Source organism: Mirounga angustirostris, unplaced genomic scaffold, assembly GCF_029215605.1.
Source record: "Mirounga angustirostris isolate CCGP_5_RB_7025 unplaced genomic scaffold, mMirAng1.0.hap1 SCAF_5, whole genome shotgun sequence".
In the NCBI taxonomy this organism is placed as follows: domain Eukaryota; kingdom Metazoa; phylum Chordata; class Mammalia; order Carnivora; family Phocidae; genus Mirounga; species Mirounga angustirostris.
The window spans coordinates 90141026-90166641 of record NW_026991713.1 but is presented as its reverse complement, the minus strand read 5'-3'; the positions used below and the strand labels follow the sequence as shown (position 1 = coordinate 90166641).

The 25616-nt window shown below is 38.0% G+C and overlaps 1 protein-coding gene across 4 annotated transcripts in view; it reads right to left on the bottom strand.

The window, feature by feature from the left end:
* The window catches only part of GUCY2C (guanylate cyclase 2C), a 123977-nt gene that overhangs the window by 72726 nt on the left and 25635 nt on the right, over window positions 1-25616 (bottom strand). For 3 of the 4 annotated variants that reach the window (XM_054507169.2, XM_064591538.1, XM_064591537.1), the window contains 2 exons: window positions 13575-13719; window positions 482-646 (listed from right to left, as the gene is read on the bottom strand). In XM_054507169.2, coding sequence (XP_054363144.1) covers window positions 482-646; window positions 13575-13608 — 199 coding nt within the window. In that variant the 5' untranslated portion in view covers window positions 13609-13719. The remainder of the gene's footprint in view (window positions 1-481; window positions 647-13574; window positions 13720-25616) is intronic. The other variant, XM_064591539.1, reaches the window with a different exon arrangement.

Genomic DNA, 25616 nt, shown 5'->3' with positions numbered 1-25616 from the left:
TAAATAAATAAAATCTTGAAAAAAATAGCCAACAGAGATGTAAAAAGTGAACAGATAGATGAAAAATCCCAGAAAAAAGTCAGCATCTGTATGAATTTAACTCTCCTAATTCATCTTCTTGACTGGTAACCCTGCAAAATCTCAGGCCCAGACCAAATACTGCCTCCGAGCAGCTGCAGAAAGGAACATGATGCCTCCTTGAAACTGAGCCATCAATCCAGTTTTGTCTGGGGCAGTTCACTGCTGTGAACATCTGGCATTCCCTGGGTTAGGGCCAGGGTGAATTATGATGGAGCACATTGTGGTAGGACTTAAATCCTTCTCTTTGAGGACCTACTGCCTTGAAATAGAAAGGGATTGTCAGACAAGCCCTTAGAGGAGAGTGGGTGATCAGGCAAAGAATGGAAGGTCTTGGCTAAGCAACCCTTTGACCCCAGAGGCGATAACAGGGAGGAGGTGGACCCTGTGACTACATTCTTACCAGCATTAAGCAGACGCTGTCTCACTATTTCCACTCCCTCATTCACCACTTCTTTCAAGTTATCCAAGGACTCTGGGAAGGCTGAGTTGTTCATCATCAGGACGCTGATCTCGTAGCTGCCATTGTTGCAGTTCTGACTGATCTCGGAGGTCCAGAACGTCAGCCCTGGACGGAGGAGCAGTGACCACAAAGCTAAGCCCAATAGTGTCATCTTTGTGACCTTGCTTACCTCAGAACCATACTCCTTGTGCTCACTTGTTTTACTCTGTGCCTTTACGGAGGCAGGAACTCCAGCTGGGCAGCCTCTAGCTGGGTCCTTTGGTCCACTCTTCCCCACGCTCCTTTCTGGTCATGCCCCACTGGTCACGTGGACCATGGAATACAGCCTGCCTGCCAGCAATTAACAGCTACATTATGATAGGAGATAAACCAAAGTTCATTTTGTGTGTTTGCTCACAGAAAGGCCAGAGTTATAAACAGCAAGATTACCTGGGCCTCACCCAATAAAAATACATCAGTTTGTGACACATCACTGGGAAGAGGAAAAAGGGGAAGAGAAAAGTATAGTACATACATAAAAAGATTTGTAAAATGAAAAATAAAGGTCAAAGGGCTTAAGGAAAGCACAAATATCATGGACTATTGGTGTTTAGGTTGTAACTGCACACCGGAACTGAATCCTTAACTAGGAAGAACTGTGTTTCTATCACCTGGTCAGCAACTATTTATTGAGACTTGACTAGGTTCTGGGCATTAGCAAGGCACTAGGTACCCAGCTATAGGTGGTGTGGATATATTAATGTCTTTATGGGACATGCATTCTGGTGGTGAAGACACACATTAAATAAATAATTATGTATAACTCAACTGTGAAAAAAAGTGCAGAGTGCTGCGGGGCACATGGCAGATTAACAATCTATTCTAGAAAGTCAAGGAAGTTTCCCTGAGAAACTGTCCTTTAAGCTAGACCCTGAAGGATGAACAGGAGTTAACTGAATGGAAAGAGAAGGAGCATATGGAAGGCAGGGGGACAGCGTGTATCAAGGCCCAGAAGTGGGAAGTGATATGGATGTTTGAGGAACTGAAAGAAACAGCATGGTTGGAGTAGAGAGAGCTAGGAGTCTAGTGGCAATAAAGGCTCTCAGTGGAGTAGACAGGGGTAGGCCATAGGGTTTTCTATAAGCCATTAAGGATTTGGAACTTCATGCTAAAGGTCAAGAAAGTAACATGATCAGATGAATTTTGTAAAGACCTCTTAGGCCGCCATGGAAAAAATGACCTAGAGTGGGGACATGGAACAAATTAAGACAGTGGTTCTGTGGTCCAAATGAGAGGTAAAGGAGGCCTGGATGAGGGCAGTGGCAGTGGAGATGGGTTCAAGAGATATCTAAGAGGTAAAATAGATGGGACTTGATATTTTTTGGATTTGGGGCATTAGAAAGAGGAAGGAGTCAAGAGTGGCCCTGATAAGTCCAGTTGGGTAGATGGGAAAGCTGCTTACTAAGCTCTAGGATTCTGGAAGAGGAGTAGGTGAAGAAGATCATGACTTCTGTTTTTGGACATGTTGATTTTAAGGAACCCATGCCGATGTGGGAGTAGCCTGGTTTTGGGAAGGGGACCTGGATCTAAATGGAGGTTTGGAAATATAGTCAGAGATGTAGTATGATTGACCAAATAATGTCATTGTTTACATCATTGACTTGATGTAAGGCAAAATTTATGTTTTAAACTTAAAGCAAGTGACATCAACAGATGGAGGGCTAGAAGCCCCAGCTTTCATCCCTCCACGAAAACAAATTAACAACTGCCCACTGATGAAAATAGCTCTGGGAGAGCTTTGGAGTACAATGAAGAAGCTGTGGCAACCCAGTGGAACACAAAAACCAAGATGGCCCCATAAGAAAACTATAAGCATTATATGTGTCATTCCATCCTCCAGTCTGGCACTGCTCCATACCAAGAGGGATCCCCTTGGCCATGACCTCCCACTGCAGGGAAAGGAGAGCAAGAGGACCCCAGCAGCCCTTACCACCGGTATGAAAACCTGCAGTTTTTGCCACCAAGGACCTCTACAGTCTTTGCTGACACTAACTCCAGCTGACAGAGCTGCCTGGGGTACATGCTGTTGTGTCTCCTTCGAGAAGGAGCTGCTGGTACACCCTCCTTGGGACAGGAGCCACTGCACCACCCTCCCCAGTGCCTTGGTGCCTACACCCCACACCCCAGCACCAAGAGGGATCTCACTGGCCAGGACTTCTGCTGTGGGGGTAGAAAGAGAGCAGGAGAAGGCTAGCAGAACTTGCTGCTGTAGTTTTGACATCAAGGATGCTTGCAGTCTGGGTGCCTGGGTGGCTCAGATGGTTGGGCGTCTGCCTTCGGCTCGGGTCATGATCTCAGGGTCCTGGGATCAAGTCCCGCATTGGGCTCCCTGCTCCTTGGGAGCCTGCTTCTCCCTCTGCCTCTCTCTCTCTGTCTCTAATGAATAAATAAATAAAATCTTAAAAAAAAAAAAAAAAGATGCTTGCAGTCTTCACCAGTGCTGACCTCAGCTGACAGAACTGCCTGTTTTTAATGAGTTCATGATATAAAAAGAAGCACTCTGATGATAAGAACACAAAATGTAGGGATAGGAGAATAAAAGTATAAGATTTTGTACGCAATTAAAATTAATAAATACAAAAAAAAAAAAAGCAAATCACTACAAAAAATCATCAAATAGCAAAGAAGAAAAAAGAGTGGAAGAGAGGTAGAAATCAGGAGCAAAACAACAGAAAACAATGAACAAAATGGCAATAAAAAATCCTCTCATATCAGTAATTACCTTCTTTCTTTATTTTGTTTGTTTCAGGTTTTTATTTAAATTCTAGTTAGTTAACATGTAGTGTAATATTGGTTGAAGAAGTAGAATTTAGTGATTAGCTTACATATAACACCCAGTGCTCATCACAACAGGTGTCCTCCTTAATGCCCATCACCCATTTAGCCCATCCCCCACCCACCTCCCCTCCAGCCACCCTCAGTTTATTCTTAATAAGAGTCTCTTATGGTTTGCCTCCCTCTCTTAATAATTACTTTAAATGTAAATACATTAAACTCACCAATCAAAAGGCATGGAGTGGCTGGCTGAACAGATCCAAAAACCCCACCAATACTCATCAATATGCTATGTACAAGAGATTCACTTTAGATTTAAAGACACAGATAGGCTGAAAGTGAAGAAATAGGAAAAGATATTCCATGCAAATGGTAACCAAGAAAAAGAAGGGGGCTATACTTACATCAAACAAATTAGACAAAGAAGGACATTATATAATGATAAAAGGGTCAATTCAACAGGAAAATAGGACAATTATAAACATATATGCACTCAATACATGAGCACTTACCTATATACAGCAAATACCAACACATCTGAAGGAAAAATTTGACAACTGACAAGTTGACAATACAATAACAGTAAAAGACTTCAATATTCCACTTACAATAATGGGTAGAATACCAAGACAAAAAAATCAATGAAAAAACAGCTGATTTGAACAATACTACAGATCACATAGATCTAACAGACATATACAGAACTTTCCATCCAATAGCAAAGAATACATGTTTCTCAAGAGCACAAGGTCCATTTTCTAGGATATATCAGTGTTACATCAGAAAACAAGTCTTAACAATTTCAAGAAGATTAAATCCATTCCAAGAATTTTTTCTGACTACAGTGGAATAAAACTAGATGTCAATAGCAGCAAAAAAATTAAAAATAAATAAATAAATAAAGGAAAATTCATGAATCTGTGGAAATGGAACAACACACTCTTAAACAACTCTTGGGTAAAAGTGGAAATCAAAAGAGAACTTAAAGAGTATCTTGAGACAAATAAAAAAGAAAAGCGAACCCATACCAAAACTTATGGGATGGAGTAGGAGTGTTAAGGGGGGAATTTATAACAATAAACATTTACATTAAGAAAGATCTCAAATAAACAATCTAATTTTATACATCAAGAAACTAGAAGAAAAAACTAAACCCAAAGTTAGCAGACAGAAGGAAGTAATAAAGATTAGAGGAGAAATAAGTCAAATAGAGAATAGAAAAAAATCAACAAAACTAATAATTGGTTTTTTGAAAAGATAAAACTGACAAACCCTTAACTAAAGGGAAAAAGAGAGAAAACTCATATAAATAAAATAAGAAGTGAAAGAGTGGACATTACAATGGACGTCTCAGAAATAAAGAGGATCAGAAGGGACAATTATAAGCAATTATAAACACTAATAAACTGGGTAACCTAGAAGAGTTGCATAAATTTCTAGAAACATACAACCTACCAAAACTGAATGAAGAAAAAATGAAAAGTCTGAAACAAATAACAAATAAGGACATTGAATCAGTAATTGAAAACCTCAACAAAGAAGTCCAGGACCAGGTGTTTTCGTGCATAAACTCTACCGAGTATTCAAAGGAGAATACCAATCCTTCTTAAACTCTTTCAAATACAGAAAAAGAGGGAACACTTCCAAACTCATTTTACGAAGCCAGCCTCATCCTAATACCAAAACCAGATAAAGAGATCAGAAAAGAAAATTATAGGCCAACATTCCTGATGAACACAGATGAAAAATCCTCAATAAAATACTAGCAAACTGAATTCAATAGCACAGTGAAAGGATCATATACCATGATCAAGTGAAATTTATCTCTGAGATGCAGGGATAGTTCAATATATTCAAATCAATGTGATATACCACATTACCAAACAAAAGGAAAAAAAAAACAAACATGATCATCTCACTAGATTTAGAAAAAGCATATGACAACGTCCATTGATTCATGATTACAATTCTTAGGGCTCCTGGGTGGCTCAGTCAGTAGAACATGTGACTCTTGATCTCAGGGTCCTGAATTCAAGCCCCACAGCTCCATAGTCCCACACTGGGTGTAGAGCTTACTTAAAAAAAAGTACATGATTAAAATTCTCAATAAAATAGGTATAAAGGAAACTTACCTCAGCACAATAAAGGCCATCTATGAAAATCTCACAGCTAAAATAATTAATAGGGAAAACCTGAAACCTTTCCCTTGAAGATCTGGTACAAGGCAAGGATGGCCACTCTTGCCACTCCTTTTCAAAATAGCACTGGAAGTCCTAGTCAGAGCAATTAGGCAAGAAAAAGAAAGAAAAGGCACCTATTAAAGAAATTATCTATTTCTCCTTTACTCTCACCCTACACCCATATTCTGACACCAGATGTGTGGGTTTTCCACACATCAAGCAATCCTCTGATATCAGATGGGTGACCTAAAATTTAACTCAATTCTGGCACTATCTACCTGGAGATAGCACTAGATTCCACAGCTTAAGAGCTCAGCCCAGCAAGACTGCTGCCCCAACTTTAGATACCAATCATAAGCCCCAAGATATCATTTGTAATCCTGACCAACTATCTATAAATTGGGGTTCTCACAAACATTTCCTTGGGTTTGATAACTTGCTAGAATGACTCATAGTACTCAAGGAAACACATTTACTGATTTATTATATAATAAAGAATATGATAAAGGATGCAGATGAACAGCCAGATGAAGAGATACATAGGAGAGGTCTGGAAGTGTCCTGAGTGCAAAAGCTCCTGTCCCCTTGGAGTTGGGTTGCACCACCCTGTTGGCATGTAGATCTATTTACCAACACAAGCACTCTCCTAACACTGTACTTTGGGATTTTTATGGAAGCTTCCGTGCGAGTGCATTTACTCAATCTCTAGTCCCTCTCCCCTTCCCAGAGGATGGGGATTGGGGAAAAAAGTTCCAAGCTTCTAATAATGGCTTTGCTTGGTCTGTCTGGTGATCAGACCCCATCCTGAAGCTATGCACAAGCCCACAAAGAATTGCCTCATTAGAACAAAAGCCACTCTTACCACCCAGGAAATTCTAAAGGATTTAGGAGCTCTGTGTCAGGAACCAGGGGGTAAAGATCTATCAATCTCTCTCTCTCTCTCTCTCTGTGTATTATTATTATGATTACATAGCATCCAAATCAGAAAAGAAGAAGTAAAATGATCTATTTGTAGATGACATGACTATATTTCTAGAAAACTCTAAAGACTCAAAAAACAAACCCAACATTAAAACCAAGAGATAAATTCAGTAAAGTTGCAGAATTCAAAATCAACATACAAAAATCAGATGCATTTTTATACACAAACAAGAAATTATCTGAAAAGAAAATTAAGAAACAACCCCACTCATAATAACAACCAAAAGAATGAAATACTTAGGAATAAACATAAAGAGGTAAAAGATTTGTACACTGAAATTATAAAACATTGATGAAGGAAATTACAGAGGCACAGATAAATGGAAAGACAACCCATGTTCATGAATTAAAAGAATTAATATTGTTAAAATGTCCATACTACCCAACGTGATCTACAGATTCAATGCAAATGCAATCCCTACCAAAATCCCAATGGCATTCTTTAAAGAAATAGAAAAACAATCCTAAAATTTGTATGAAACCACATAAGACTCTGAATAGCTAAAGAAATCTTGAGAAAGAACAAAACTGGAGGCATACATCCTGAATTAAAAATATATTACAAAGTCATAGTAATCAAAACAATGTGGTACTGGCATAAAACCATATTTATAGACCAATGGGACAGAATAGACAACCCATAAATAAATTCACACACTATGATCAATTGGTCATTGACAAGGGTGCCAAGAGCATACAATGGGGAAAGGATATGTCTTCAATAAGTGGTGTTGGGAAAACTGGATTTCTACATGCAAAGAATGAAATTGGACCCTTACCTCACATCATCTCCAAAAATCATCCATCAAATGCATGAATGGATAAGTAAAATGTGTTAAATATATATTATATTATAATAATTATAACATATAATTACATTATATATTTATATATAAATAAATGTATAAAATGTGTGTGTCTATATAGGTATAGATATGGATAGATATTCCACACAATGGAATATTATTCAGCCATGAGAAAGAAAGAAATCCTGCCATTTGCAATAGTGTGGAGGAACTTAAAGGACATTATGCTGAATGAAATAAGACAGACACAGAAAGACAAATACATGAACTCACTTATATGTGGAATCTAAAAGAGTCAAACTCATAGAAGTGGAGAGTAGAGTGGTATCTGCCAAGGACTGAGGGGAGAGGGAAATGAGGAGCTCTTGGTCAGGGAATACAAAGTTCCAGTTATGGGACATGAGCAAGTCTTGAAGATCTAATGTATAGCAATGTAACTATAGTTAACAATATTGTATTGTATACTTGAAATGTGCTAAGAGGATAAATTTTTAAGTGTTTTCACCGCCCCCCCCCACACACACGAAAGAAAATGGTAATTATATGTGGTGATGGATATGTTAACTAGCTTGATTGTAGTGCTTATTTCAAAATGTATACATATATCAAAACATCAAGTTGGAAATCTTAAATACATACAATTTTTATTTGTTAATTATACCTCAATAAAGTTGGGGAAAAAACTTAAAAGTTTTGAAAAATAAGTGTTAACTAGCAGTATAACTTTTCTCCAGAGGTAACACTATTTACATTGTAAAAGTCACCAAATATAATATGTGTTTGCTGATAAATTCAATCAATCAAAGTGATGGTGACCTTCCAAATACTTTTTTAAATAAAATCTGAAGTGTAGCCATTCTTTTTTTTTTTTTAAAGATTTTATTTATTTATTTGACAGAGAAAGACACAGCGAGAGAGGGAACACAAGCAGGGGGAGTGGGAGAGGGAGAAGCAGACTCCCTGCCAAGCAGGGAGCCCGATGCGGGACTCCATCCAGGGACTCCAGGATCATGACCTGAGCCGAAAGCAGTCGCTTAACCAACTGAGCCACCCAGGCGCCCCTGAAGTGTAGCCATTCTTCAGGTCACTTGACTGGTCCTCTAGTCCAGCTGATGACACCTTGCCACTGGGAGTTACATCCCCCATTGCAGGACTTGCTCAGGACATGACTTGAGAGAGATCCTGTTAGTGATTATAAGAAGTCTGTCTTCAGACCTCCTGGGATAGGACAGTGATTGCCTGGTGTAACTCTCTGGTTCCCCTGACTTAGCCTAGATGGTTCTACTGTTCATCCCAGGTAGAATAAGAAATGCATTTTGGGTACTCAATAAACTAAACGTCAATAGAAGGGATTAGTAAAATTGAATGGTACTAGTTGTGATTCTCATCATTTTATAGCAGACGGGAACCTGAAGGATAGGCTGGTTCTAGAAATGTACTCAGTTATTGAAAACAAGTGGAAGTTATGCTTCTCTTACCAGAAGCAGAGGGGAGAAATCGAGTGGTAACCAGAAAGAGTAGAATTATGGAAAGATCTATTCATGTAACAATAAATTAGGGAGAACAACCAGTCCTTTAGCACTCAACAGGGGTTGACCAAAAGGGATGGAGAGTATCATGGCTGGATGGTGTCTGCCTCAAAGAAACACAGGCTGTTTTTTTAAAAAAATTGTTAAATTATGAAGTAGATAATTCATATAAAGACATAGTCTGAAATGAATATATACAAATTAAAAGAATCATAAAATGAACCCTCATCTACATACATTATAGTTTAAGATACAAAATATCACCAGGGCCTTTGCACCTGTGTGTACCCCATCCCTAAGATATCGCTCCTCCTAATCCCAGCACAGCCAGGAGGTATAGGGAAGAGCCCACGAAGAGATCAAAGATACTGAGGCATTTGTTGATTGTGGCATATCAGTTTGGGAATGAAACATGCTGGAGAAGATGGGACACTAAAGGCCCATGTCGGTGGGATGGTTGATGTGGAAGAGGGCGGGTTCAATCGTGGTGTCTCCTGCAGGGAGGATAGTGGGTACTCTGACTTCACAGAATTTAGCTTTGATTTAGAAGGAAGATGCTGGGATTATTCTATGGGGTGGGGTGGGTGGTGGTGGGTGACTGATAGAGATCAGGAGGTCAGGAGTGGGTGTTCCCTGGGGAGTGATGTCAGGAAGACTGGAACACCAGGTCACAAGAGAGGCACATGGCCATCCCAAGGCTGATTAACCTCTGCGGGTAATGGTTTTATATGTTGCACATCTGGCGGCCAAGCTGGGACTCAAGCAGTGGTTTTCTAACTTAATTTGTTGCTCTTGCCACTTCCTATTGTAGGAGAGAGTCGACTTTTTGCTTTTGTTTATTTGGTCTGGAAATTGCAAATGTGAACGAAAGCCATGTCAGGGGGTGGTGGTGGGGGGCGGGGGGAAATGAGGTAGAAAACTGCCAGATGCTTTTTTTTTTTTTTTAAGATTTTATTTATTTATCAGAGAGAGAGAGACAGAGGCAGGCAGAGGGAGAAGGAGGCTCCTTGCTGAGCAAGGAGCCCGATGTGAGACTCAATCCCAGGACCCTGGGATCATGACCTGAGCCGAAGGCAGACGCTTAACCGACTGAGCCACTCAGGCATCCCATGCCGGGTGCTTTTATTTTATTTTTTTATTTTTTTATTTTTTAAAGATTTATTTATTTATTTGAGAAAGCGAGAATGAGAGAGAGAGAGTACATGAGAGGGGGGAGGGTTAGAGGGAGAAACAGGCTCCTTGCTGAGCAGGGAGCCCGATGCGGGATGATCCAGGGACTCCAGGATCATGATCTGAGCCGAAGGCAGTCGCTTAACCAACTGAGCCACCCAGGTGCCCCTGCCGGGTGCTTTTAATTCAGATATGAAAACAGAAGGTACGTGCAGTTCTGGGAATCCTCTGATTAGGGCACGTAGCCAGGAAAAGATTTCCGAATGGGAAGACCCAAGATAACAGCCCTTCCCAGATCCTAAAACTATTAGTACGTAGATCATAATTAAAGGGAGGCAGGTTTGCTGGGAGAGTTTCAAGGGTCAAAAGCAAATAATAAAACACTGGAGCTGGCAGAGTTAAAGACACAGTCCTCAACAGGACACAAATCCTCTCAAAGACAGGAGAAAAGAAGAGAAATGACTCCATATGGGAAGGGGTAACTGAGTAAGCTGCTTGCACGTGCCACCCTTTTGCTTCTAGCAACACTTTGGGTCTCTCTTGCAGGCTTCCTGCTAAGCTCTCCTTCTCACCTTCGGGACTGGAGGGGCCCTGCATCTCTGCCTCCACAGCAGCCCGAGGCTTCCTCTGTCTTGTGATCTCAGTGGCGATGCAACAATGAGTTTTTCAAAAGGAATTTTACCAGCTAAGGGAACTAAAACATGACATTTTTTTTTAGTAAGTACAAAGTTAGAAATTCTGATCTGAATTTATTGAGAAGAAATGGCAACAGTAACACCCTTTTTTTTTTTTTTTTAAGATTTTATTTATTGATTTGACAGAGAGAGAGCACAAGCAGAGGGAGAAGCAGGCTCCCCGCCGAGCAGACAGCCCGCTGTGGGGCTCGTGATCTGGGATCATGCCCTGAGCCGAAGGCAGATGCTTAACCGACTGAGCCACCCACACGCCCCAGTGACGTTTCTTAACTGATGACTAAATAGACTCAAACTGAAACAAACACCGGATGCTGGGAGCCAGCAGTCATGTGCACTTCTGCTCCCTGTAGTGAAGTTGTTTGCTCACCAAGGGTCCCTTGTGTTTGTGTCCAAATTTGCCAAATTTACTTACGAAGCTCTGTCCCCAATTAAATGTTATGTAATCTGATAAGAATACATATGAAAAATTTTGGAAATCTTAAAGGCAAATTACTAAGAAAAGTGCTGTGGGAAGACTGCTATAAAACACTGGGGAATAACATAAAAAACCTAAAAATAATCTGCCTTTATAGAATTTGTCAATTGTCTGCAAACAGCAAACACTGAAAATCATAGAAAATACTCTAGGGGTTTGGTTTACTTCAGAAAGCTGATTCAGAGCTCCGATCAGGGGAACTCCTGCACAAAGAAAACCCCTTGGCCTAACGTCAACCAACTGGCAAATAAGTGAACATGTATATGCTTTGACATAAAATTAAAAATTTAAGGTATAAAGATACACTTTTAAATGATTCCTGCCTTCGCTGATTTTTTTTTTCCCTGCAAAGCAAATACTTTCCAGCCTTACATAGGATAACATAATGCCAGAAGGATTCAGGTAGCAAAAAGGCTATGAGGTTTTGCTGAGTACTCAAGTGGGGTTTTGGATATGTAAAACTTGGGAATTAGGCATAGGGAAATACAAATTGTTTTACATAATAAAATGAGGAAAATCTGAAGTTCCCAGGGCCAATCCAGGAAGAAGGGAGTAAGGAGGAGAGATGGAAAGAGGAACTAGCAAGGTGGAGAGAGGCTGGAAGTGATATAGAAAAAAAATGGCCAGTGGAAAAGGCCTAGTGGGATGGGCTGAAGACTTTTAAGAACAAAGATGTATAAAATAAATAGAGGTTGCTTGTATTTTCCTTGAGGAAAAGATGCCTCACTTATGCCTACAGCTGATATCCACTGAGCATTCTCTCATTGTTTTCAGCACTGGAGCTACTGTATGCATGATCAAATGTCTGCCTTTGTGAGAACTGTATTCTAGTGGGAATTTAAAACTGGTAAAACTGGTTAATTCTTGGGGCCGCCTGGGTGGCTCAGTCATTAAGCGTCTGCCTTCGGCTCAGGTCGTGGTCCCAGGGTTAGGGGATCGAGCCCCGCATCGGGCTCCCTGCTCCACGGGAAGCCTGCTTCTCCCTCTCCCACTCCCCCTGCTTGTGTTCCCTCTCTCGCTGTGTCTCTCTCTGTCAAATAAATAAATAAAATCTTCAAAAAAAAAAAAAACTGGTTAACTCTTCCCAAACCTTCAGTCAAATCTGTGCCATATTGGTGGGATTTACAGAAAGGTGCTTGGATGCATCCAGACTGATAGGGTAAGAACAGAAACAGGATGGCTAGGTGATTTGCGGATGCAGGAGTCTGAAGTCAGAGATGATCATGATAACTCAAGACTTCAGGATTTAACAAAATATTGGGGAGGACTTTTAGACTTTCTACTAGTATGGAATGAGATTCAAAGTAATCTTATCTAGATCACAAGGAAGGGTGACCCTCCTGATCCCCGCATCACTATCGCAGACGAGGGCTATGTATCCCAAGCTAGCACCAGCGCCTGAGAGGTGTCAGGCTGCAGATTTGTTTCTTTCCCTCATCACAGTCCTTTCCTGGAGTCCTCCCCCTTACCCATTCTAAGAAAAACTCTGTTTAATCCTTGAGCAGTGTCTTCCTCTCCCACCTTCCCAAGCCCATTTTGTACAGTATTCCTCTGTGCTCAGGAAGGGCTGGAGTAGGGGATTGTTATACACTTGCCAGGGGTAGTTAGAAATCTGTTAAGTTTCCTAGTGACTCTCGGGTTAGCTCCTCCGTCCAGGTAGCTGTTTGTATATTGCAGGAAGTAAGTGTTGGAGTCCCTAGTAGTGTGGCTCAGCCCTAACAATGTTGTCTACGTTCCAGAAATAGCTTGATTTGTCTTCTCTTACCTCAAACACAACAGACAAAAAAAGGCACAGTCCATTTCCTAAGCTGCCAAAGAGGGGTTAGTTGGGCTGATGTTTCAGTCCTGAAAAAGGAGCTCTGTATTTCCCTATAGAGAAGTCATGTATTACTCTTGCTTTTCCTCCCTGGGGTGGCTGAAGGATTACTTCCTCATTGTTACATGGGTTAGAAAGGAGCAAAGACAGTGATCAGTTCCCTGAAGTGTAAACTCCTCATGAACAGAGATTGCTGGTTTTATTTATGGATGCCTCCTCAGCAGGTGGTTGGAAAGGCAGGAAAAGCATTTAAAGAACAGAATGGTATATCTGAGGTAAAGAAGAGCTTCTCTGAGTTCCAGGAAGTAGTTTGATATTCTTAAATAAAACCCCCCAAAACCCACAAAACTTGGAGCCGGATTTTGAATCTTGTTTTGGCTATTTCCTAAGCATATGAATTGGGCAGATTACCTAAATTTGCTGATCTTTGTTTTTCTCATTTCTAAAATAAATTAAAATAAATTTCTCTTCTAGCCAATAAGCCTGAGTGGCAACCTTTGTTGGAATTTGGCCATGGATCGATGTGCCAGATGATTGATGGGGTTTGCCCAAACAATATCCACTTACCTGGTGTTGAAGAGCCACACTGGAGGTAACTCATTCTCAGGGACACTGCCAATCATCGAACCGTAGAGCTTAGTGGCCATATTACTCAAATCTGTTTCCGGACCAGCCCATAAATGCATGTTTTAGTTCAGGGGAGAAAAAAGGCCTGGGTGAAAAAGTGAAAGAGCAATGTGATACTTAGAATATTCAGTCACAGATGTCATTTCCTAGCGGCCCCGTAATAAACTCCATCACATAACAGAGAGGGAGGCTCTTTTCCACTTGGTCAAAGGTGGGCACACTGCTCTGGCACTCTGAGGATCCTGCATGGTTGTGTCAGGGCCTGTTGGAGCTGTGGCAGCACCGAGATGGGGACTTCTGTGTATTAGCAAACTGCACCTGCCAGAGGGCAGGACCCGCGGGGGCCCTCATGCACTGTGGGCCTGTAGCAATACACAGCACAAGAAGGTTTACTGGACAATATGCAAGATGTGCCCAGCAATTTTTAGAAACACGGGAGCAACAACAAGTAAAAATTAAGTTACTACTGTTGCTGTGAACTTTGCAGATCCCAGTGTGAAGAAGTTTGGGTTAATGAAATTAGAAAATGGCATTAGAAAGTGCTTATCACACACTCGGTCCTCAACACGCTAGTTATTGTTATTCCAAATGCCGTTCTCTAAATAGCAGAATTGATTAATCCTTCCTTTGTGCCACTTCTGTGCACAGTAGGTATTTCTTTTCTCACTTCAATTAAAATTGTATTTAATTGAAGTTAATTGAAAACTTTAAGCATATGCCAGCTTTACTATATTAGGAAAAAATGACAGTGGGAAGAAATTTCAATTGTATCCAAGAAATGATGATATGGCTAGATGTGGTTTAGAAATTATCCCTAAAACAAATTTTTAGAAATCCACTACATTTATTTAGGTATATTTCTTTATTGCCTGAAGTATATTTACAGTGAGCCAGGATATATTTGAAAGAAAGAAACAGAAGTTCCGAAATGTAGAGTGGTAGATATTCCTTTTCATGTTATATATATGAGGAAAAATTAATTTGTCAAATGTTTAAAATTTGTCAAAATTATTTGAAGGATGAACAAATGCCTGATGAAATAGGATTGGATTTAAAGTGATAAGAAGATCAAGGGGATAAAAAAGTCTTCTTAATCCTTCAAGATTGCAAAAATTGGTTGCCCAAAGACACAACATATCAAGTGTATTAAATGTAACCACATTGCACACGTATCATTTTTCTTTTAAAACTTGAAAGACCTTTTATAGTTTTGCTATTGGAATAAAATATAAAGTATCAGTTTTGACTTTACAGTTATTTTATTTTATTTTTGTATTTCAGAGCCAAGATTCTTTTCTCTCAAGTCTCAAACATCTTTATAGGCTTTTAAATTCTCAGAGATCTAGACGGTGATTAAATGACCCTGATAAGTGAGACATGAGAAAGAAGCCAAGCCCATTTACAGCAAGCACCCACAACATCCCAGTGAAATAAAAAGAGTGTCTAAGGTGTTTGCCAGAGAAGCAGAAGCTGAGTCAACAAAACAAAGTACAAAGCTGTAGATTTGTCTGGAAAGAAAATACAATCCCACTGATGATGGGAATGTGGGAGCTAGTGAGAATTCTTGGCAAAATTTTAGAGAGAAAGCTATAAGGGTTGACTGAAACATAAACATGAAATTAGCAGGAATGGTAACAATGATGCAAGAGGTTTGGATTTTATTATGAGAAAATGGAAGTCGATCAAGTTTCTGGTATCAGTCTTCTTGGTGTTATTTATTGCTATATAATGTGTGTGGTGCTGCTGATGGAAACTTGAGTTTAACTTTAAAAAGGGAGTCAGAGATGACAGCAGTTGAGATACAAGTTTCAAATTCTCCCTGTTCAAGTTGAAGGATTCCTGAAATGGTATACTCAGATGAAGAACAAGAAATTCCCCAAGTGAAACATGTGAAAAGCATGGTGAAGGATGGAGAGGGTTGAGGACCTAGGTTAGAAGCTCAGGAAAGATGAATAGAAGATAAGGATGAAAATATGGAGGTCTAAACAGGGGACTTCATCCCCTGTTGGACTTCATCAAACCGGCTTTGCCTCCTTTGCTGATAACTGTTCACTTAAAAGATTTCTATATGTGAGGCAGACAACAAACAAATAGCATATCTATATTTAACATAGAAATTATTGGGCTTGAAGAAAAGAGCCTGAAAAATCATGGAAGGGTCAGTGAAGTATAAGAGGGAGGAAACTTAAATGGCATAAGGATTAACATCTGCCTTTCACTGAGCACCTACTGGGCACTTGCTATTCCAGTGGTCCTTTTTATAGTCATTATTTAATTAACTTCCCAACCGTACTTTGGAGAGTTTTTTAATCTCTATTTTATAGAGGAAGGAAGCTCTCTGGGCCCAAGATCACATGTGTGCTAACTGATAGAGCCAGAATTTGGATGGATTTTGCCAGAGTCCAGAGGCAAAGCTCTTTCTTCTCTGTGCCTATTAACAGAGACTGGGGGTTGGGAGTTGGCTGCAGGACAAGAAATTAGACCAACTTAAACAACCAGGAAAGAATTTAGAATTTAGCCAAATTATGGAAGCAGCCAAAGTATCCATTGATAGATAAATGAATAAATATGATGTGATAAATAATATATATAATAGAGTATTATTTAGCCATAAAAAAGAATGAAATCTTGGCATTTGCAGCAACATGGATGGATCTAGAGAGTAAAATGTTAAGTGAAATAGGTCAGAAGGACAAATACCATATGATTTCACTCATATATGGAATTAAAATATTTATTTATTTATTTTAGAAGTGAGGGAAGGGGCAGAGGGAGAGGGAGAGAGAGAAGCTCAAGCAGACTCTGTGCTGTGCATGGAGCCTGACTCAGGGCTCAATCTCACGACCCTGAGATCACGACGTGAACTGAAACCAAGAGTTGGACACTTAACCAACTGAGCCACCCAGGAGCCCCACATATGTGGAATTTAAGAAACAAAACAAGCAAAGAAAAATAAGACACACTGAAAAACAGACTCCTCAATATAAAGAACAAACTGGTGGTTGCCAGACGGGAGGTGGATGGGGGGATGGGTGAAATAGGTAAAGGGAATTAAGAGTACACTTATCTTGATGAGAGCTGAGTAATGTATAGAATTGTTGAATCACTATACTGTATACCTGAAACTAATATAACACTATATGTTAATTATACTAGAATTAAAATAAAATTTAAAAAAGAAAAAAGGAAGAAAACATTAACAAGTTTGTTATTTAATTATAAATAATAATATTAAGCCCATTATGGGTTAACATCAATATATATTTTTATGGAAAAAACTGTATTTTCTAAAACAACAACAAAAAAAGCTGGGATGCCTAGGTGGCTCAGTCGATTTAAGCATCTGCCTTCGGCTCAGGTCATGATCCTGGGGTCCTGGGACCCAGTCCCGCATCGGGTTCCTTGCTCAGCGGAGAGCCTGCTTCTCCCTCTGCTTGCCACTCCCCCTGCTTATGCTCTCTCTCTCTCACAAATAAATAATAAAAATAATTGAAAAAAAAAGTTGATGGAAATTATGGCATTATTTTACATTTTTTGCAAATCTTTTTTTTTTTTTTTTAAGATTTTATTTATTTATTTGAACAGAGAGAATGAGAGACAGAGAGCATGAGAGGGAGGAGGGTCAGAGGGAGAAGCAAACTCCCTGCCGAGCAGGGAGCCCGATGTGGTACTCGATCCTGGGACTCCAGGATCATGACCCGAGCCGAAGGCAGTCGCTTAACCAACTGAGCCACCCAGGCACCCTTGCAAATCTTTTAATAGAAGACAGCTGGAATTTTTTTTTTTTAAACAACAGAAATTTATTTCTTGGGGTGCCTGGGTGGCTCAGTCAGTTCAGCATTCGACTCTATTTATTTATTTAAATTCAATTAATTAACATATAATGTATTGCTAAATTCAGAGGTAGAGTTTAGTGATTCATTAGTTGCATATAACACTCAGTGCTCATTACATCAAGTACCCTCCTTAATGCCCATCACCCAGTTATCCCATACCCCCACCTACCTCCCCTCCAGCAACCCTGTTTGTTTTCTATAGTTAAAAGTTTCTTATGGTTGGTCTCTCTCTGATTTTGTCTTAGGCAGTTGGATTCTTGTATCTACTTCTGCACTCAATCTTTTTGTTGTTTTTGATTGATGCATATGAAGAAAACCTGGCCTCACATAGATACATAGCTAAAAATGGGAGGAGTTATATTTTATAGCCTTTATTTTATTATTTATTTTATTATTTTATAGCCTACATTTTAATAGCCTTTTCAGATATTTGAAGATAGTCTGTTTCTATATTCAAACTTAACAAGTGGTAGTTTCTTTTCTATTTTTTTTTAAGATTTATTTATTTATTTGAGAGAGAGAGAGAGAGATCATGACCTAAGCCAAAACCAAGAGATGGACACTCAACCGACTGAGCCACCCAGGCGCCCCTGACAAGTGGTAGTTTGTTAAATGTTTGTTGCAATCTGAAATCTGGAACTATATCAAGGAACTTTCATACTCTGATATATTAAAATCTATTGGGCTATCTTGTACACATCATGCATTGGCTAATCTGGAAAATATTGTTTACAGTTACGCAGATCTTTCAAATGTTAACACATTTCATTATACAATACCAAAATATCACATTTGTTATATCATCCTTGATCTCATTAGAAAAGTCTTTCCGTATCAGGAAGATGTTAAGCTCATAGTAGCTGATCCAAGTTTTCTGAAATTTTAATTTTCACTTGTGTGCTCAAATTTCAACATTGGTAACAAATACTGTCAGTGCGTTCTTGAGGTGACTAGCTTGCAACTCAATCATACAAACGATATGTGGTGAGTGAAGAATATAAAAACTACTAGTATCATTCGGGGATTTGTGCTGAGGTTACAGCAGTCTTACCTACCATTGCTTTTGAGCTATTAACACTAATGTCAACAAAAGAGAAAAGAAGAAAAGGCAAATGTTATCTTAGTATTCTTATGAAAGGAAAATAGTTTTGCCTTTGCTGACCTCTTAAAACGTCTTGTGGACACTTACCAAGATGCACCAGACTTGGAGAACCACTACTCTACATGATAATCCTCTTGCTACATTGCTGGTCTCATCTCCTATCACTCTGTGCCTTGGTTAGAAAGTTCCACGACTTATTAGTGTTTGCATTTGCTGTTCCTTCCACAGGCAGCTGGCCCCAAGACAGTGTCCTTCCTGTTACCAGATTTCAGCTCAAATGGCACCTCCTAGAGGCATTTCTTTTGATTACTCAGTTTAAAAAATACCTCTTTCCCCTAGCCATTCTCTATTATATTACTTTGCCTTATTTTCTTTATAAGAGGGATCATCATTTAACACTATCTTGTTAATTAATGAATTAATTTGCCTCCCCCATTTAAGCTCTACTAATTCAAGGAATTAAGCTGTTTTACTCATTTCTGTATCTACATCTCCTCAAACAATGTAGTTTAAGCTCTATTAATTCAAGGAATTAAACTGTCTTACTCATTTCTGTATCTCTATCTCCTCAAACAATGTAGTCAAAATTCAATAAATATTCATTGAATAAATAGATTTTTTAAAGGACCTTGAGGAATTAAAAAAGGTGGATTTGGCAGTAATGTGAAAAGTACAAAGCCTTATAAAGGTGGTTTATTATAGTTTTCAATATTAATTTCCTGATGACCATAATCTCCTGGCAATTATTTCCCATTTTTAAATATGATTACAATCAGACTTCAATATTGTCTCCAAACAAATACAGAACTTGTATTCTTCTATTTTCCCTTTTTCATTATTACACTTGGGTGAAGTGCAAAATACTTTAGGATATAGATGAAGAAGCCAGAAAGACAATATAAACCTCCTTACTTGTAAAAAAAAAAAAAAAATTATTCCATAGTGTCTTTAGGGGGTAGTGTAAAGGTTAAAAACTATAAGCATAATCCACTTGAGGATATTTGAAATCTTTAATGAGACTTCTTATTCAAGAACATGGTAAGTCTGTCCTTTCACTTACATCTTTATTGATGTATCTAAATGAAGTTTTACAATTATATACATAAGAATATTGTACATTATTTATAAGAATTATTCATAACTCCTATATATTTGTTATTGTAAGTGAATTGCAAGTCATATTTAAATCTGTAATTGTGGATAGAAATTAAAAGTTTTTATTTTGGGGTGCCTGGGTCACTCAGTTGGTTACGCAACTGCCTTCAGCTCAGGTCATGATCCTGGAGTCCCAGGATCGAGTCCCGCATTGGGCTCCCTGCTCAGCGGGGAGTCTGCTTCTCCCTCTGACCCTCCCTTCTCTCGTGCTTTCTCTCTCTCATTCTTTCTCTCTGTCTCAAATAAATAAATAAAATCTTAAAAAAAAGTTTTTATTTTGATCTTATATCTGACAACCTTGCTAAACTTTTATTACATACTAATTAATGTAGTAGATAAATAAGTTTTCTGTATATGAAAACATTGCTTACTAAATGATATTTTTCTCTTTTTTCTTTTTTTAGTATGTTGTTTTAAACAGGAGTAGGGAGATTGTGCATTTTAGTTTGCCTATGTGGGAAGGTAAGTTTTTATATGATTTCCCCTCCTTTCTTATTTCTTGTTTTCACCTAACAGTATATGTCTTGCTATGTTTATTTTAAAGATAATGCTTTTTAACATTTCACCATTAAGTGTGATGTTCACTCTAATAGTTTTTACGTTATTTAGATTCTTTTATCATGTTAATGATATTTTCTTCTATTTCAAGTTTTCCAAGTTTTTAATCATAAAGCAATGCTTTGGGTGTCTGCATCTATTGAGATGATCAAATGCTTTTTCTACTTTTATTTTTTAATGAGAGTTATATCAGCATATTTTATCATGTTAAACGATTCCTGCAATATATCCCACTTGGTCATAATATATTTATTTTCTTATTTATACATTGCGAGATTTGGTTTGCTAATATTTTACTTGTATTTTTGCAGCTATGTCTTGAGTGATATTGGTCTGTAATTTACATTCATACTATGAGAAAGGACTATGTTTGTTTGGTTTGGAGTGTCAAGGTTGTATGAATCTCATGAGTTCAAATATATTATTTCTCTTTTTATTCTTTGAGTTTATATAAGATGGGAATGATCTGTTTTTAAATGTTTATGGAGGGTATGTTTTGTAAAACAAACACAAAAATGTAAAAATCACAAAGGGAAAGCAAGTTTTTTCCTCCTGCATTAGAATTAAGAACTTCTACTCATCAAGTGCACTTTAAAGAAAGTGAAAATACAATTCAGAGAAATAACTGTACTATGTGTAATTGCCAAAAGATTAATATGTGCAGATTACCTTAAAACATCTACAAATAGGGGCACCTGGGTGGCTCAGTCAGTTAAGCATCTGCCTTCGGCTCAGGTCATGTTCCCAGGGTTCTGGAATTGAGCCCCATGTCGAGCCCCATGTCGGGCTCCCTGCTCAGCGGGGAGCCTGCTTCTCCCTCTCCTTCTGCTGTTCTGCCTGCTTGTGCACACTCTCTCTCTCTCAAATAAATAAATAAAATCTTTCAAAAACCAAACATCTACAAATCAATAAGAAACAAGCAATGAAATATAAAAAGTGATCTATATAACTTCATTCTAATCATTGTCCCCCTCTATTCTGTTCCATCTACCTTACATAGGTAACAATTCTTATTAGTTTTACTTTAATTATTCCAGCTTTTTAAATATATATATATATATATATATATATGTTCCTTTTAAGCTACTTTCTTATCCACTGACATCACTTAATGGTAAAAATCCTAGAAGTATTTCCACATCTGTACATAGAGATCTTCTTCATTCTTATTTTTAAAATAGCTGCACAGTATTTCATCCTGTAGATTTTTCATTTTTATTGTAAGAGGCAGTCTCTTATGTTATGAACATGGATTTTCCCCTATCTTTGGCTATTAGAAATACTGCTACAAGGAATAACCTTGTGCACGTGTTATTGTACAGTTGTATAAGTGCTTATGAGAAATAGATTCCCAGAAGGGAGATATTTGGGTCAAAGAGTAAATGCAAGCTATAGTTTTAATGGACATTGCTAGATTACCTACCTTGGCCTTAGGTCCTGTGAGGCAATCCCCATGTGGAATGTGTGAGAGTACCTGGTTCTTCACAGCCCCTCATACAGAATCTGTTGTTCAACTTTTAGACTTTGGGTTATTTAATAGGTGAGAAATTATATTTTGGTAGAGTTCTAACCACATTGCTCTTATTAAGAGTTATGTTAAGGGGTGCCTGGGTGGCTCAGTTGGTTAAGCATCTGCCTTTGGCTCAGGTCATGATCCCAGGGTCCTGGGATAGAGCCCCACGGCAGGCTCCCTCTCCTTCTGCCCCTCCCCCTGCTTGTGCTCTCTCTCTAATAAATAAATAAATAAATAAATAAATAAATAAATAAATAAAAACTTTAAAAAAGAGAGTTGTGTTAAGAATCTTTTTAGAAGTTATTATGCTGAGTGAAATAAGTCAATTAGAGAAAGACATGTATCATATGATCTCACTGGTATGAGGAATTCTTAATCTCAGGAAACAAACTGAGGGTTGCTGGAGTGGTGGGGGGTGGGAGGGATGGGGTGGCTGGGTGATAGACATTGGGGAGGGTATGTGAATTGTGTAAGACTGTTGAATCATAGACCTGTACCTCTGAAACAATAATACATTATATGTTGAAAAAAAAAAAGAAGAAGATAGCAGGAGGGGAAGAATGAAGAGGGGCAATCGGAGGGGGAGACGAACCATGAGAGACTATGGACTCTGAGAAACAAACTGAGGGTTCTAGAGGGGAGGTAGTGGGGGGATGGGTATTAAAGAGGGCACGTATTGAATGGAGCACTGGATGTTAAATGCAAACAATGAATCATGGAACACTACATCAAAAACTAATGATGTAATGTATGGTGATTAACATAACATAATAAAAAAAAAACTGAGAGAATTTTCAAAATGGCATAAAATTGTATATCCAGCCAAGACAGTGCTTGCTATATTTGACTCATCAAATCACCCTCTGAACCAAATAAATATAGAGCAATAATAGAAAAAGTATTAAAATATAAACCTGTGAAAAAATTTAAAAAAAATTTTTTTAAATTAAAAAAAAGAATCTTTTTAGAAGTTTAAAGACAATTTTCACTAGGTACAATTTTAGGGTGACAGGATTCTGAAGACATAGTCTTCTATCTGACTTCCATTGATCTTGTCAAGAAGTCATCTGTCTAATCATGATTTTTTTTTCTTTTACATTTTATTTATTTACTTATTTAAGAGAGAGAGAGAGTGAGCACAAGCAGAGAAGCAGTGGTAGGGGGAGACGGAGAGGGAAAGAATCTCAGCAGACTCTATGCTGAGTCCCGCGTGGGGCTCAATCCCAGATCCTGAGCCGAAACCAAGAGTCAGATGCCCAACCAACTGGCCACCCAAGCATCCCTAATCATGATTCTTTTTTATTTTCTGTCTAAAGATTTTTAAAAATCATCTTTTTGTCTTTTGGGTTCTACAGTTCTACCACAAAGTTCCAGGTTATTTTTTATTTTTCTAGTTGGGATTCACTGATAATCCTGTTTATGAGCATTGGTTTCTTTGATCATTCCTGGATAGTGCCAACTAGTAGCTCTTCAAATATTCTCATTCTCTCTATTCTTTCCTTTTTAAAGTTCTATTAGAGGTATACCTTCTTATCTTAGTTTCTATAGTTCTTAATACTGCTCTCATATTGTTTTATTTTTCCATATCTGTGCTGCATTCTGGTTAATTTCTTCAAATTCATGTTCTAGCTCTCCAAATCTTGTTTCAGCTATGCCAAAGACATGCCTAACCTGTACATTAAGAGTTTAAATTTAGGAGCTGTTATTTTAATTTCTCTAAGTTTTAGCTTTTCCCCCCTTTTAATGATTTTATTTATTTATTTGACAGAGAGAGACATAGCGAGAGAGGGAACATAAGCAGGGGGAGTGGGAGAGGGAGAGGGAGAAGCAGGCTTCTGGCGGAGCAGGAAGCCCGACATGGGGCTCGATCCCAGGACCCTGGGATCATGACCCAAGCTGACGGCAACCCAAGGCAGACGCTTAACGACTGAGCCACCCGGGCATCCTGTTAGTTTATTTTATCTTTATCATGTTTTTAAACCCCTCTTTTATTATAAAAATAAAACTTATTATTCTTGTAGTGTGTGTGCAGAATCTGGAGTGATATCCCCTATTTCATTATTGATACTAGTATTCTGTCTTTTCTCTTTTTTTCTTTATAAGTCTTGCTATAGATTTATCAGTTTTATTGATATTTTCAATAATCATTGTTACCTTGATTTCTGTACCATTCTGTTTTTAATTTCATTCATTTCTTGCTCTTATTCTTAATTGCTTTTTTTTTCTCCATCCTCCTGCTTTGAATTTACTTTGCTCTTCTTTTTCTAGGTGAAAGCTTTTTGGTTTGAGACTTTCTCTCTTTTCTAATGCATTCATTTAATGTTAAAAGTTTCCCCTTTAGCAATGCTTTCACTATATCCCATAAATTGATATATTTCCATTTTCTTTCAATTCAATGCATTTTTTAATTCCCTTGAGGTTTCCATTTTGAAAGAGAACCATGTAGAAGTGTATTGTTTAGTTTTCAAGTGTTTGGAGATTTTCTTGTTTTCTTTCTGCTGTTGATTTTTAGCTTGATTCCATAATGGTCAGAAAACATACTCTGTATGATTTAAATTTTAAAACATATTTTGAAGTTGGTTTAATGGCTTAGGATATGACTTATCTTGGTACATATTCCATGAGCAATTGAAAATAATGTGGGTTTTTTTGTTGTTGTTGGGTGGAGTGTTCAATAAATGTTGATAAGACCTTGTTGTTTGATGGTGCTATTGACTTCCATATCTTTGCTGATTTTCTGTCTAGTTGCTCTATTAATTATTGAAGGAGCAATGTTGAAGTTTCTAGCTATGATTGGAGATTTGTCTGTTTTTCCTCTCCTTTCCATTTGTTTTTGCTGCACATATTTTTCAGCCTGTTATGTGGTGCATATACATTTAAGATTAATATGTCTTTTGGTGGATTAGCACTTTTATCATTATATTATGTTCCTCTGGCTCTGGTGGGGTTTCTTTTTTTTTTTTTTTTGGTTCTGAAGTTCACTTTATCTGATATTAATATAGTCCTTTATGCTTTCTTTTAATTAATGTTCGTGTGGGGGCGCCTGGGTGGCTCAGATGGTTAAGCGTCTGCCTTCGGCTCAGGTCATGATCCCAGGGTCCTGGGATCGAGTCCCGCATCGGGCTCTCTGCTCCTTGGGAGCCTGCTTCTCCCTCTGCCTCTCTCTCTCTCTGTCTCTCATGAATAAATATATAATAAAAAAAATCTTAAAAAAAAAAAAATTAATGTTCGTGTGATAGAAATGCTTGCATCCTTTTACTTTCAACCTGCTTATACTTTTATATTTGAAATGAGTTTCTTTTAAAATATCATAGTCCTATTTTCAAGTCTACTCTGCCAATATTACTTTTAATTTATTTGGACCATTTACATTTGATGTCATTATTGATATGTTAGGGCTTACGTCTGCCATTTTTTGTGTTTGTTTTCTATTTGTTCTCTCTGTTTTTATTTTTTGTGTTTTGTTTTTCTTGTCTTCTTGTGGGTTTCTTGTAAGTTTTGTAGAATTCTGTTTTGTCTTATCTATAGTGTTTTTGAGAGTATCTCTATGTATAACTCTTTTTAAGGTTGCTCTAGGTATTACATACACATAACTTATCATACTAATGTCACTGTTTGACCAGTTCAAGTGAGTAACAAAATCTTACTCCCATTTACATTCTTTTATCCTCCTCCATTCATAATATAATTGTCTTAAATATTTACTCTACATATATATTTGGAACCACATTACATAGTGTTAAAATTTTTGTTTCAACCATCAAACATATTTTAGGAAACCCAAGAGAAAAAAGTCTATTGTAATTATTCATATTTTT